Source organism: Vicugna pacos, chromosome 1, assembly GCF_048564905.1.
Source record: "Vicugna pacos chromosome 1, VicPac4, whole genome shotgun sequence".
Lineage (NCBI taxonomy): Eukaryota > Metazoa > Chordata > Mammalia > Artiodactyla > Camelidae > Vicugna > Vicugna pacos.
This window is the reverse complement of record NC_132987.1, coordinates 16485831-16502087: the sequence shown is the minus strand read 5'-3', so window position 1 is coordinate 16502087 and position 16257 is coordinate 16485831. Positions and strand designations below refer to the sequence as shown.

At 33.5% G+C, this 16257-nt stretch overlaps 1 protein-coding gene and 1 long non-coding RNA gene across 2 annotated transcripts in view; one reads left to right on the top strand and one right to left on the bottom strand.

Annotated features, from left to right (window-relative positions):
* STAG1 (STAG1 cohesin complex component) overlaps positions 1 to 16257 on the top strand; it is a 335040-nt gene that overhangs the window by 113047 nt on the left and 205736 nt on the right. Inside the window, exon 4 of the mRNA XM_031678031.2 lies at positions 4673 to 4837. Coding sequence (XP_031533891.1) covers positions 4673 to 4837 — 165 coding nt within the window. The remainder of the gene's footprint in view (positions 1 to 4672; positions 4838 to 16257) is intronic.
* LOC140686931 (uncharacterized) lies at positions 9794 to 16067 on the bottom strand. The gene is made up of 4 exons (XR_012061067.1): positions 15781 to 16067; positions 14767 to 14868; positions 13141 to 13203; positions 9794 to 11313 (listed from the first exon to the last, which is right to left on the bottom strand). It is a non-coding gene; the product is annotated as an uncharacterized lncRNA (long non-coding RNA).

Below are 16257 nucleotides of genomic sequence, written 5' to 3'. Positions count from 1 at the left end.
TTTGGCTATTCAAGGTCCTTTGAGATTTCCTATGAATTTTAGAATGGATTTTTCTGTTTCTGCAAAAAGAATCTTTGGGAATTTGATAGAGATTGTACTGAATCTTTGGAAAGATTGCTTTGGGTGGTATTAGCATTTTAGTGATATTAAGTCTTCCAATCCATGAAATCCTCTCTGTGTCTTCTTTAATTTCTGTCATATGCATTTTTTAAAAATATGTTTAAATATCTCTGGAAGGACCTATAAGGAATAATAGTATTGATTGAAAGAATTAGTCTTTTTTCTTAAGGCTTGAGGGTAGAGTTGGGCAAGTTTTCACCATGTAACTTTAATTACCTTTTGATTTTCAGCCATGTGAATATGTTACCTACTCAGTAAAAGAAATAACATTTCCCCAATCCCCTTTTCATATATACACTCGCACTCGCACACATACCTTCTATGGGGAAGATACCTATTTTTCCAAAGAGCGCAGAAACAAGACTTGTTAGGAGGAAACAGGATCTATAGTTTATAGTGAAACATGATGAATGCATCAACTTACTATGTTTTCAAGCAAGTTTAAATTGGTCATTGTGGCAGGATAGTAGTCTGTAAATAGGGATCTTGTGCAGTAGATGACTAAACAGTAAATGATAGTCTTGCTTGCTGTACTGAAGAGTTTGGACTTTAACTTGGTGGTTATGAGGGACATTGATAATCAGAGATCAGATAAACAAGGAAGTGATGGGATTAGGTTTGTAATAAAAGGATTTTTGTGATTATAGTATTGGAATGGCATTGTCTAACAAATATAATGTAAATTACACCTGTAATTTAATATTTTCCAGTAAGTTACAAGAAATGGATGAAATTAACTTTAATAATATAATTTATTTGACATAATATACCTAAAATATTATCATTTCATCATGTAATGAATGTATTGATGATATAGTTTTTATGCTGTTTTTCATACTATATCTTCATAATCTTGTGGATATTCTACATATTGCACATCAAATTTTTGAGTTCCCATATTTTAAATGCTCAATTAGCTACATGAGGCTAGAGGCTACAATGTTGGATAGCACAAGTATGGAGAATCAGTCGGTCTGATCAGGAGACAAATTCTCACCAGTAATTCAAACAGAAAAATTTAATTGAAGAATTATTATTTATTAAAAAGTTCTCAATCATGTATCATTCAGGAATTGCAAATTAAGAGAACAAGGAGATATTATATGCCTTTTAGTATGGCTGAAATCTAAAAACCTGAGAATACCAATTTCTTGACAAGAATGTGAAACAACAGGAGTTCTCATTCATTGCTGGTCAATGCAAAATGCTATTACTACTTTGGAAGACAGTTTGGCAGTTTCATACACAGCTGAACATAGTTTTACCATATGATCCAGTAATCATCTTCCTAGGTGTTTACACAACTGATTTGGAAGTTTTGCCCACACATAACCTTGCATGTGAATGCCTGTAGCAGCTTTGTTCCCAGTTGCCAAAAATGGTAGCCAGTATGTCCATCATTAGGTAATTGGATGACAGAATGTGGTGCATCCATACAGTGGAATATTGTTTGGAGATAAACAGAAATGAGCTATTATTCAACCAATAAAAGACATGGATCAATCTTAAATGCATTTTGTTAAGTGAAAGATACCAGTATGAAAAAACTATATGCTGTCTAATTCCAATTATATGACTATATGTAAAAGACAGTCCTACAGTGGTGATTGAAAAAAGGTAGGTGTTTGCCAAGGGGAAGTGGGACTGTTGAATGGGTGTGAAGCATGGGAATTTTTTTTTAAGGTGATGAAACTTTATGATACTATAATTGTGCATACATGACAGTATGCATTTGTTAAAACCCATTGAACTTTTCAGAAAAAGAATGAGTTCTATTAATACAGATTTTAAAAAAATCATTTAGAAGGTTGAGGAAATACCAGGATGGAATGTAAAGTATAATTAAGTAATCTAACTCTATTGCACTGAAGGGGGTAGGGGGAAAGTTACTCACTTAAGTATCTTTGGAAACGAGTCTGTAAAATAAAGTCAAAGAAACTGTACATAGTGTATATAAGAACTATAATGTAGTTCATAAAGTTGTTCCTCATGGGGTATGGCTTAAACTACTACTATACAGGTACACTGATGAGAGCCAGATTTCTCTCTGTTGGAGTGGGAGTTTATAGATAAATAAGGGGAACAGCCACTCTTATACATGTGGTAGTGTATTAGAGTTGGAGACACCAGTTTCAATTTATGTTTGGCTTAATATAGATAGCAGATCATTGCGTACTGAAGTATTTATAGTTCTGTGTATAAGTATGGAATATATATTTCTTTGTTTTGTCTGCTTAAGGACCTAGAAACAAGGGCACTGCATATCAAAGAGCAACACCGAGTGCCCAAAACTTCATCTCTAGTAAAATTCCCTAATAAAAGGAAACAGGGCTCTTTGGAGTATTACCTAGTTTTAAAACTGGAAAAGAGAACATACAATATGAGCTGAAGAATGTTGTGCTGCCAGAAAGTAACCAAGTGCTAAATAAAAATAAAAACAGAAACAAAAAACACAATGGTCAGAATATGTCAAATGGACACAGGAGCCAACTGAAAGATTTCCCAATTGCTGAAGCAGAAACAAGTTGAACAACAGAATTAAATAGTGTTGAATTATAATTCAAAGTATAAAATAAATGTCAAGTGAGTTCACATTAGTATAAGTGATTGAATGAATGAGTGAAAAGAGGCAAATCTCCCATACTGAAGAATTTCAAATGGTATCTACAACTACTCGACTTCCATGGAGGTGGAGCATAACTCTCCACCCCTTAAACGTGGAATGCGCATAGTGACTTTCTTCCAAAGAGTACAGTATAGAAGGAGGAGGAAAAAAAACTTTACAGTGGAGAAACCTGACATATACCACCTCAGCCAGCTAATTAATAGGGCAACATTAAGAGAGATAAATCATGTTGTTAGTATATATCCTTGATATGAGGTGGTAGAAATGACACTTTCTCTCTCACATCCTCCTTCCCCAACCTGTAATCCCAGTCTAGTCATGAGTAAAACATCAGACAAACCCCATTGGAAGAACATTGTACAGAATACCTGAAATTCCTGTACAATACACAATACCTATACAGAATTCCTCAAAATTGTCAGGGTCACCCCAAACCAGGAAATTATAAAAAACACTTGCAGCCAAGAGCTGCTTAGGTTGGCATGATTTAAATATAGTGTAGTATCCTGGATGGGCTCCTAGAACAGAAAAGGTCATTAGACAAAAACTAAGAAAATGTGAATTAAATAATAGACTTTTGTTAATGTATCGATATTGGTTCATTAATTATAACAAACGTACCTTACAAATAGTAAGGTGTTAATTACAGGGGTCATTAGATGTGAGATATGTGGGAATTCCTTGTACTATCTTAATTTTTTTTGTATGTCTAACTGTTCTAAAAATAGCTTATTTCAAAATAAGCAGTAAATTCGTTATATATTAACCCACATACAAAAATGGTTGTGAGGCTGTTAACTATTAAGAGAAATGAAAGAGTACTATGAGGAATACAAGAATAGAGAATGAAGGGAGCAGGTCCTGTGAGCAAGGAGGGACGCCCCTCCATCCTATGCTTTGTAGTATTCCTCCAGTGCCCTCTAGTTACAAAGCCTACCACTGCAGCAGATGACAAAAAAGAAATGTATACAAGTCCAGCTCCAGCATCGCAAAGTGAGGCACATAAGAGTGTATTTGGAGATGAGGAAGAATAAATTGGTAACTGTAATAGGCTACTATGAGAGTCAAGTAAACCACTCAAGAGAAACTATAAAGATTGAGAAGATGCTCAGGAGAGACCTAAGTTTACACTAACAGTTAAGAAATACAGGGAGGGAAACAATACCTGAAAAGCAAGGAAGAAATAATAACATGGCCTGTTGAGAGAGTTTCAAAAAAAAGTCAGTTAACATTTAGCAGTATTAATTTTATTGGTGCTTTTGGTGAAGCTGCAATCCTGATAAGTTTATGTATGAATTAAATTTATGGGAATATTAACAGTGACTGCAAGCAATTCTATCATGACTATTCAGTTGAGAGTTAGATAAGGTGATAGCTAGTGTTGACTTTTTAAAAAAATTGGTGCATGGGATGGATTGTTAATTCTATCAAGGCAGGACTGTTTGTTTTGCTTATTGCCATATTTCTAGTACCTAGATTGGTTCTGAACATATTCAATATATATGTTTGTTACATGACTGGATAAGAAATATTTGAGCACTCAAGTAAAGGGAGAAGTTGAATATATAGCATTTCCAAGTAATGTTTTATAGAACATGGTTTCCTAGGAATTAAGGAAGATCTGAAAAAGGAAATGTCAAGAAGGAGGTATGTTTGGTGGCATGGTTAAAATGTTCACCATTGATGCTGTTGTACAAAATACTTAACCTTTTTTTAAACCCTATTTTCATGCCTTATATAAATTAACTTGTACTTTGCTGTACTTTGTTTTTATCTCTGAAAATGTGAAGCTTCCTTTGGGATATGTCTCTTATCTGTAACGGTGCTAACTACCTTTCCATAGGATCAAACATAATTTGAGATCATTCTGCATAAAACAAAGTATGCCTGTGCTTAACTTAATTTTTTGCTCATCTTTTTATTCAGTCTACAAATAAGAAACCTCGAAAATCTCCAGGAGAGAAGAGTAGAATTGAAGCTGGAGTTAGAGGAACAGGCCGTGGAAGAGCTAATGGACACCCTCAACAGAATGGTGAAGGGGAGCCTGTAACACTATTTGAAGTGGTGAAACTGGGGAAGAGTGCAATGCAGGTAAATTTTGAGTGTTTTTATTTTGCTTATAAAGCAATAGTGTCAATAGCATGTGGATATTGTTAGTGTGTATATTGATATTTTATGTATTCCTGTTCATTATATAATCAAGAAATGTATCAACTTAAAGGTTTCTCTTTTCTTGTTTTATAAAAAATGTCAGGAAAGGCATTTTGTTTAATAGTAAGATTAAGATTACAAATTTAAGATTACATTGTGCTGAGTAAAATGTCTTGCATATAATAGGAGCTGCCCTAAAGAATTTTTATTGCCTTAATAATATATAATTTTTAGAATTTGACTTAATATGATCTTTTATAACCTTCTGACTCTCTTCTCTCTCCTCATTCACTCAACAAATATCATTAAATATTCTACAAGACAGTATCTTTATTGGCTTCTTACTAATTCATTATAAGGATAAACCATAATTATTTTACTATTCCTTTAGTGCATCTTTTTATTTTTTTCACTATTATAAAATTTATTCATTATTTGTATTTATATCCCTACTTTTTTTTTCCCATTTAAAAATACTAGAGGTAAAATTATTTGGTTAAAAAGTATTTCTTAACTGTATAGTACGTAAGTACCATTTTACTCTCCAAAAAGTTGTGGTAGTTTATCTTTTACCAGAAGTGTAGCTAGCAATTGGATATTTAATTTAATGATTTAATTTTTATTTCATTTTATTTTTGTGGGGTGTAGTTAGATTTACTTATATTTAGAGGAAGTATTGGGGATTGAACCCAGGACCTTGTGTATGCTAAGCATGCACTCTACCACTTGAGCTACACCCTCCCCCACCCTGGATATTTTATATTTAATAATTATTGGACAACGTAGGTGAAAATAGTAACTCATTATTTTAATCTGCATTTTTGATTAGTAATAATCGATAATATGTTAAATCTTTATTTGTTGTTTATATGTTCATTTTTAATACTTTTATTTTCAATTTAAGTTTAAAATTTAGGTAATTTATGAAACATTTGTTTTTAGAAGTAAAAGCAGGCAACTTTTCATTAGTGGTATACTTTCTAGCTTTTACATTTATTTCCTTTTGATTTCCTTAAGGGAGTTTAGTGTTTACTGCATTTTATGTATGCTACCATGTTGATGTGTCCAGGGATCTTGGAATTTGTTTGGGAAGGGAGGGAGATAGAGTAGTGGAATGATGCTAAATGGTAGAAGAAATACTGAATCCCAGTTAGCCAAAGCAAGAGACAACCTTAAGATACATTAGTATAATTTAAGACTATGTTAAGTGATGTTTAGCCATTAAGCTTGACAGTTTCTTTATTACACTGGTAATAGAAAAATTTTTAGCAAGCTACAGAAATACTGATTTTTGAGATCTGTTTATTGCTTTCCACCTTTAGGTGGAAACACAAGCAGAACAATGAAGGAGTAAATTTTAAAATTACATTCCAATATTTTGCTTTTATTTTTTCATGTAAAACTAGTTTTCTACCTTTTATTTAATATGAACAAAATCTAGTCATCTATGTTTGATACAAGCTAGTGACTAGTGTAAGTTTTTTCTTTTTCACCCACTACATTCCATATCATTCATCAACATTATTCTTCCCTGTCGCTGTTTTCATTCTATTACTCTCAACTTAAATTCTTTTGGATCCACATTTTATGAAAGGTATTACTCTCCACTTAAGTTCTTTTGGATCCACGTTTTATGAAAGGTAAAGATTAGTAGGGTAAAGGTTATCACCCAAAAACCTTAAAGATCACATCACACTATTTTTAACTAGAAAATGTAGATGTATTCCCAGGAACAAACAGTAGAGTACTGACTACTCTTCAATACTCACTATAAAATTTAAAAAAAAAATGAAAACTCAAACAATTGAAAAGGATAAAAACCAAAATTATCCACATTTGCAGAATATACAATTATCTATGTAGGAATTTTAGGATAAATTAGACTATTAGAACTAATAAATGTTTAGCAAAACTCCTAGAGAAAAAAAGTAACATTTATCAGCATTCTGTAAAGCAATAATGGCCAATTAGAACATGTAATAGGAAACAAAGAGCCTATTTTAGAAAATACTAAGGAAAAATGGATAAAATTTTGAGTGGAATAGAATAAAATTCTGTCTCATACTCTTCATATTGAGCAACATAAAAATGACTAGAAGATAGTAAGAGTCAGTTAGGATGTGGAATAGCAACTAGTGGGAGTATAATCCTGCATAACTCCTTTGGAGAAAAACTATTTGACAATATCAAAAAAAGTTGAATAACCTATCCATATTTCATTCATTTAGTAAATATTTTAAGGGAGCCTATACTGTGGAAGCCACCTTTTTTTAACTGAGATATTTTGAAGAAAGGCAGTTCAATTCCTAGATGTAACAACCTCTAGAGAAATTTTTGTGTATTTTTTAAAAAGGAGGCACATACAGGAATTTTTATTGCTATTTTGTTTATAATAGCAAAAAGAAAAAAAGGAAGTTAAAAATGTCTGTGAATAGGAAAATTGATAAAATGTGATATGTTCAAACACTTACATTTTTTCTATAGCAGTTAAATGAGTGCACTAGAGTTCTAGGTACCATTATGAATAAATTTTAGAAGTGCACTTTAAGGCACAAAGCAAGCTACAGAATGATACATAATTTATTGTACTACTTATCTACTATATATTGTACTTGTTTACTTGTTCATATGTTTACTTTATTATTTGAAATAAAAATGGATAGGTGTTTCTGAAATGCTTCTCAAAAGGAAGGCTTATGTTGTCCATGTATGTGAAGTTTGGACTATATATCCCTTCCGCTTTGGAGAGGGATGAAATGTAAACAGTTTGATATGATTTGTATTGAAGAACCTGGTTTCTTTTGTTTACCCAGCATTCCAGAAACCCTTGATTTCTACAACTGTTAATGACCATTGTGTCTTTTAGTCTTTTTTCCTTATCAGAAAGAGTAAGTTGTACTATCTTAATAGATACTTGTTATGCACTTCCTGTCATCAGGGGCTAGATTGTTCCTGAATGTACAGAAATAAAATCACAGTTCTGTCCTCATGGAGTCTAGTGTCATGGGAAAACAGGTGTTATGGAATACTTTAATACAAGAGATATACAGAGTGGGTTGAAAACACTGAAAATTCACTTAGGCCTGTGTAGAGGCCAGGATCATGGAAGGCTTGCCTGAACAGCTAAAACTTGACCTGAGACTTGACGGAGGAGTAGGAGTTAGCTAGGCAGTAGCAGAATGTACTTGTTATAATGGAAATAGGACATGCAAAAATGAAATTTCTACCCCTACTACAGAGGATGTAAGATGTCCTAAGAAAAACAGAGCTAAGAGAGGCTAGATTCTGAGCATTGTGAAATTGATGGCATTTTAGAAAGAAAATGACTTGATCATATTAGCATTTTTAGAAATAACCTTTTTGGAAGCAGTTTAGGTGATGATTTGGGTGTGTAAGGCAGGAATCAGACCAATTAGGAAGCTTTTTTTTTTTTTTAAATAACTGATCCAATTGGGAAGTAATGAAAGTTTGAATTTATATTGTCAGTGAGGGTGAAGAGGAAGTGAAAGATTATATAAATATTAAGGCTATAGAATGCTTCTGAACGATGAGGAAGAGGAGAGAATCTAAAGTATTTCCTAGTTGTTTACCTTGGTGATAGTCATAGAAAAGGAATTTATAAGAGTATAGGTGTTAGAGGATGAGTATGGGAATAGTTTAGTTTGGACATTGTGATTTTTGGATGCATGACCCTGAATACACGTTAAATTTTGAAACATTCAAACTGTTAAATCTAACTGATATTTGTTGCTTTAGTAATTATGAATCAGTAAGCATTTAAAATGAATTTCTGTAATTCATTGACATTTGCATTTTGTATCCCCAGATGTCATCTAAAAAAGTTGGACTACAGTTGATTGATTCAACAAAAAATTCATTGAGAATTCTTGTTTCAGACTCAGGTTAGGCACAAGGAATACAATTTGAACTGAACTTGCCTGACCCTTCCCTTTGTAGGCCCTTTAATTGTAGAAGGGAAAGGAAATCCTCTATACTCATCAAATGATCTATTAATAAACCATGCAAACTATTGATTAATGCTAAGAAAACTGGCCTTAATGTACAGATAATAATAACTTATGTGAATAGGGAATTAGAGTCAGTCTATGAATGAAGTATACCTAATGACAGTTTGGTCATCTCTGCTTATGACAGGTGACTATGAAAGGAAAATTTATTTTGTCCATTTAAGTTGTGATTGGGAAAGATAAAGATTTCTTAGGGGATAGTCTGTGATTAGTCATTCTCTCTCTTTTAGTGAGGAAACTTTGTTCTGATGTTAAAATGTATGAAATTTCACAGGACTTTGATTTCTTCTAGTTCTTAACTTACAAATGTGTTTGATGCCAAGTTTCAGGGTATCAAATGCAGAGGAGTTCTCCCACAAGATTTAGGTAGGCGAGTTTTACTCTATGACAACACCAAGGAAGATGTAGAAGCATCTGTGAGTTTATTAAAATCTCACCTCTTGTGTTTGAACTCACAGTTATATAGTGATTATATGGGAATTGTATGCTTTTCTGAGCCACTACTAAAATGGATGGAAGTATTTATCATAATTTTTAAATTTCTGAATAGTCACTGAAAAGCTTAAGTTTCAAGAAGTATTAAAATGGATGAAGAATGTCTTAAGAAGTGTGAGTAATTATAAAAGAAATGGCAATGAGACGTTAGAGAGGAGAACAAATATACTGTTGACTGAAACGAACTTTATAACAGAGATGGCTGGGAAATATTGAAGGAAGAAATACTACAATGAAGATGAAGACTAAAACCTTACAGAACTAAACAAATGTATAACTACTTGAATGGAAGCAATATATGAGTGTAATATAAGAAATATGTGCCAACCACTACAGTGCAGGATATTAGGTACAGGATTTAAAATCATGAAAAAAAAGTTTAAACATTTATTCTGACTTTTAACCACATTATAATGCAAATGTAAATGTAACATAAAAACATTTAGATTAAGTTGAGCTGAAAGTGTAGTGGAAAACTGCAAATAACAGTTTTTGAAACAAGATAGTTTCTCTCATATGTTAAGATTTTGGATAGCTTGTCTCTTCCATGGCAGCAAGTAGATGTCAGATAATTGAAATTGTTAATATTTTAATGATCATTAAAGTACACATAATCATAACTTCAGCAGCTATGCATTTTGATGTTTTTCAAAAATGAATTTTACATATTAAAAAGGAAGAAGCTGCCAGGGCAACACAATTGCAGTCTCTCCCCTAGGCAGCAGACACTGGATCCTGTTCCAAGCCCTATGAATATCTTTCTTTCCTATCTATTTCACATTCCTCTATCTTGACTCTTGTGGGAAGTCTGGGCCTAATGTTACTTCTAATGGTGATGACCAGCCACATTACACTTTACGTGTCCCATGAATAAGTTGATGTTTTACGGATGGGGGAGGTAGATGGAACACTGCTGGTGCCAGGCGCTGGGCTCTTAAGGTGACCTGCTTCATTCTTGACCTCTTAGTTCCTGCAGGTAAAGCCGTGCATGAATGGCCACAAGAGTGGCGAAAGCCTGGTAAAACCTAGCAAGTGTACCTTTGTGGATGTTGATTGCCTGCACAGCCCTAAATATTACAGAAATGGTGTTTGAAGGCCCAACAGTGCAACCAGGTGTTATTGTGCTGGTGGGTAAACCTGATGGGCATCCATAATTTGGAAAAAGAGGACCTGAGCCTTCAACACAACACTGTTGTTGCAAAAGTATCATTGCCAGGATGCCTGTGCTTTTAAACACAGACTGGGAAGCTGAGCTGAAGTGGCTCTTTTGTGGTCACTGCTGGCTATATTCCAAGTACATGCTGGTACTACAAGCAGCCCACCAACTATTCAGCAGCAACAGATCATCTCTCAGAAGACCCTTGATGAGATGGATATTGCTAGCTCTTCCTATTTTAAGAGGAGGGTAGGGTTGAATTACTCTTCCAGGGTGGTAGCAATCTCAGACTTTGTGGAAGTCCTCTGCTGGTAATCCCTACGTGGGGATCAACCCATCCCCGGGAAACTTTGACAGCTAGCTTCAGTATTGTCATTTTGGTGGTCCTGGTGGCTGTTTTTGTTGGCATTGCAATCCTGGTGATTATCTTCAGGAGAAAGTTGGGGAAGTACAAGAAGGTAGTACTCAAGGACTAGGGGAATTGAATACACAACTCAGCATAGCTCTATAGTGAGGAGGATAAGAGGACAATGTTCAGGACCGCTTCAGGGTGAAATTTAATTCTTGACCCGAGGCAGATATTTCCTCATCACCATCCTCTCCTTTTCCTCCTCCCTTTATCCTAATAATTCTTGTCTCAGGGCTACCTCATTTTCTGGCTTTATGTCCCAACTTCTCTTGAAGAGCTATTTCTAATATTCCTTCTTCCTCTTGGTCCAGGGACAGGAAATTTCATTCTGTAAAGTAAAGGCAAACACAAGAATGTTATCTTTGATTATGTTTAAAATAAAAGGTTAGTATAACATCCCATGATCATGTAAAAGTGATGGAATACCGTTTGATAGCTTAAATGAGTTTTAAGTGAGGAATAGCTCTAGGTGTTAAAAAGGAAAGAATAGCATCTTCATCCGAATTATCTACTAGTTTATTGTGGACTTATACTTAGAAGAAAATCTGGCTTTATTCAGGTTTGCATAATAGTCATATCACTCTCTGTTATATCACCAACACATACGCTTCTTACTTAAAAGGGAATCTTACTTTAGTTGCCTAAATACATTTTAATTTTTTTGAGAAGAGACTTTGTCCAGAAACTGTTGGGGCTTACTCTTCAGCTCACCCCAATTATAGCTGATATTAGTAATATTTTATTATATAAAAATGTTTGTGTATACTTTGTCATTGGTAATTTTTGTGACTTTATTAATATAGCAAATTAAATGAAATTTAATAAAACTTGAAGAAGACATAAAAGCAAAAGAGCATTTGAACTTGTGTCAGAATTATGTCCCCTCCGCAAAAAAAAGCTAACTTTCTATTTTTTTTAATCCTGGGGGAGGTTGTACATAAGAGGAAGTTCAAGTAAACAGAACTTTAAAAATACTAATTGGATAAATGAAATAGTTACATCAGTCAAGGTACTATGAGACCAGGGCACATATCTTAGAGTCACGGTATCTTAGTTTGAACTTCAGAAATCTTCAGATTTTGTAGTCCATAGTTTTCCGCACAATTTATTGTATTTTTATACAATAGTCATTGTTGATCCCTTTTAGAGATTCAGCTGGGTTACTTTTAAACTCCTTCATTGTTTAAGCTCCATGGTCGTATCTCATTGTCTTGTGCATATCTTAAACTGACATTTGGAACTGGTCCAGAATATTTCATAATCAGTTGAGTCCTTAAACCTCTTAGGTTATTTGAGAACAAGAGTAAGAAGTTCTGAACACAAACAGCATTTCTCTTAGTTTTTTGTTTAGTTACATAGTATTTTAATTACTAAGTTGTTTACTGTTTCTCCAGGATACATGTATATTTACATTTATCTACTGATTACCAACCCAGTAGAAAAATAAGTTAAGAGATATTTGTGCTTGCTATTTATTGAGCAATGTTAATGTTTTCATGTGAAAAGATGTTAACATTAAAATGATAAGTTTTTGATCTTCCCTGAGTCTGTTTAACTCTTGCTTTAACCTAAGAACATACGTGGTTAACTCTAGGCTAATTTTTTAAAGTGCTTTTTTAGTTCTGCTATCCCCCACTTTCCTAGAATGAAAAATAATATATAAAATATACAAAATGTTTTAGGGCAGAGGACAGAAACTTCTATTTCATTTCATAGCTATTTGAAAACCCTCAAATGATTGCTTAATATTTAAGAGTCAGTTTTCAGTTTTCTGTATAGGTAGAATGAAACTGTGAAATTAACTCTGGAGATATTTTAACCTGCTCAACAATTCTAGCAGCTACATACTTAGAGTAATATATATGCTGTAAAAAATAAACTTAAAATATTGGTGGCATATCATGACAGACATTAATTCTTTCATTTATGTTAATTTCTCATTTATGTGATCTTCCAATATAAAAATTAGTATTAGGCATCTTTCCTTCATGTGATGACTTAGGGATTTGTGCTCCTTCCATTTTCTGGCTTCTCTTTACCTTAGAGCCTCAATGATGTTTGCATTCAGTGAGTAGAAAGAGAGAGAGGATGGAGCAGTACCTACTTCTTAGAAGCTTTAGGCTCCTCTGTTTACATTCCATTGATGGGGACTTACCAGTACTAGGGTGAGCCAGAATGTAGTCAGTAGTTGGGTACTTGTTACCCACTTTGGTACACACTGTGGAGGGGAGAACACATAATTGCTATACTATAGTTACTTTTAGATAATTATAGAGGGAAAGTATGCAGTAAATATTTTTATTTTATTTCTTTGAAACAATAGATGATAAAACCTGTTGATTGGTGCTAGGATAAGAGCACTAACTGTCTATAAGGTATTTAGAATTGAAGTCCTAAGGAAAGTTAGGAACTCTAGGAATTCTCACAACCTCTATTCAATTATATCCAAAGGTACCTACTGCTTTTCATGTGTCTAGCTTTATTAAACACATTGTTGTTATTCTTTTTTGTGTGCTTGCTGATGTCAAGCTTGTGGCTTTAACTTAGGATATTATTTCCAATTGTTTCAGATATTATTAATCTTCTTTATGATATCCCCTAATCTTCCAAAGGCATTATCTGCAGGTATATCACATTTTATATAGATGACCTAGGGTCTATTAGATAAATAAAGATAAGATTGTTGCTGTATTTGTGGTGATGATAGTCAAATATATATATAAAAGATTATATATGTATATAGTGAGCTTATTTTATGAAGTTATGTTAAGGAAAATTAGCCTTTATGTACAAATACTTCCATGTGTTTATAAATTGTTCATAGATATTTAAATGTATGAAATGTGGTGCTTTATACTAGCTTTATTTTAAAAGAGGGGACCTAGCTTATTTTAATACTTCTGGTCAAAATACCTTAAGTAGGAACTGAAATACAGGCAACATCATATAAATAAAGATATATTGAGGTATAAATGAGATTTTTTTAGGATTTCTTCTTTTGTCCACCTTAGTAAATTTGGAGAGTGTGCTTGTGCAGTTTCTTACTCTATACACTAACTTTAATCATGTATAAAACAGAACCCGTCAAAAATTATTTTTCAGGATTTGTTTCCAGACTACTAAAGAAAATTATATATATGTTGATGTAATTCTTTTATATTTCCTAGGCTTTGGTTCTAAGGTTTTGAAACAGGAAGACAAAAGAGATTTGTTTCCTCCTGATGAGGACCTTTGACCTAGTACAGGATTTCTTAACCTGGAGTCAAAGCTGGAATTTTTGATAAGCATGAACATAGATGAGGAGAGTGATAAAATTTTGGAATTGATTTTAAAGAAATAAGTGCAGAGAGAAAACTCATCTGCAGTATTTAAAAGGATTGTTAATGGCATCGAGGACTAAATTTGTAGCAGTATGACTTCATAGAACTGTTTTATTTTCCTCCTGTAGCTTTGTAACCAAATATTAGAAATGTGATTTACTGTTCATTGGAAGGAACAAAAATGTACATTGTGATTTGTGCCAGGAACTCCTTTTCAGTAGTTGTAGTCCTTTGAGGGTTCTGAGTTGCTTGAAACAAGACAAAGACTAATCTGACAAGCACAGTCTTAGAATGTGTTTATAAATGTGGTGCTGTTTGCAGCATCATTGGGCCCCAATATGAATGTTTCCTAACTGGCTGCAGGAATCCTGGGACTATGTGAACACACATCTTCAGAAAGTTAAAAACTCCATATCCCCTATTAAAACTCCAGCTTTCACCCATCACTTAGAGATACTTACCTTAGTATGTTTTTCTCTAGTTTCTCTTTGTGAGCTCTGTCATCTTGTGACATTAAACTTGATTGTGCTTAGGTGTTTTCTTCCTGTTCATTTTAAATAGATCTGACAAATATTAATCTATATTTTCACTAAGATCCTATATTTTAACTAAGAAGGGTGTATTAACAGGACTAGAGAGGGTTATTCTGCAAAATGATAAATCATTTACCTATAATATCGATAGCCTAACTTTGTTTATGAAATACCAGTATTTCATAGTTTAGGTATCTTGATTTCAGAAGACACATTAGAGACAAATATTCAATATTTTGAAAGAGTTGTTGCCAACTTTATGACAACTCACCCTTTAACATCGAGACAGGTGTATTTTCACTACAGTTACCTGTTATGATAATCCATGTCATCATATCCACTCATACATCTTTGATTTGTCTTCTATGCTATCCCTTCCTGGTTATTCACAGCCAGCTATTTCATACTTTTCCCCTACACTGCATACACTAGCAGATTATTCTTCAGTTATATTAAACACTGGCAGGACTTTTTTTTAAGATGCTATTTAAAACATCTTCTGAGAACTATTTGATTTATAAAATGTTTTTGATACATAGTTTTTTTATAAATCACACAAGGAACCAATCAATTCCAAAATAAAATGGAAGGTAAAAAAATAACTAGGATAACTTTAACTTCACTTTTTGCTACTTGAGCAGAAATTCCAGAATAACCTTCTATTAGTGTTTGAACCAACCTCAACACAAGGCAGTTGACAGTACTGGTAAGAGACTGAAATGATACAGGATTTAGGATAGATTTTTTTCTAGCATAATAATTCTTAGCACCCTCTTTCACTCTGTAAGTGTTCTAGTTTGTGTGATAAATTGTAATGACACCCCAGGAATAGGTAAAGAAATGATTCAAGATAAAGAAGTTGGAGGGCTAAAGATCTTGATGAGGTTCAAAAGGCATGATGTGGGTATCAGACATTATGTGCTAAATGGACAGAGATCATACCAGGTAGTATGGAAATACAGTGATTTCAAAGATGGAGTAGTTCCTAGATGTCTTGATTGTGAATTGAAAGTCTGAAGTAAAAATATTGATGATTTTTCAGACGAAGAGAAGTAAATACTGTGAATCTTAAGATATTAGATGTACTTTCATTAACATTGTTGAAATGGCTCAGGATGGCTTGATTAGGGTAGAGAGGAAGACTATGAACCAGGAAACAAAGGTTGAATGACTAGGGGTGGAGAGAGGGGTGACTCTAGAGGCTAATTAATGTATCACAAAGAGGAGGAGTGGAAATACAAAGGTAAGCCACCTGGCAAGGGTCTTAAAGGTTTAGAATGTTGATAAAAACAAAGCGGCTTGAATATGATGGTAGCTAGGAGACAGCAGTTACCATAAAGCACAGAAAAGGAAGTGCTGTAGCATTCTGAGGCCATGGGGAGAAGAGCCAAGTTTCAGTTTGGGCCAAGGAGGTAGAGA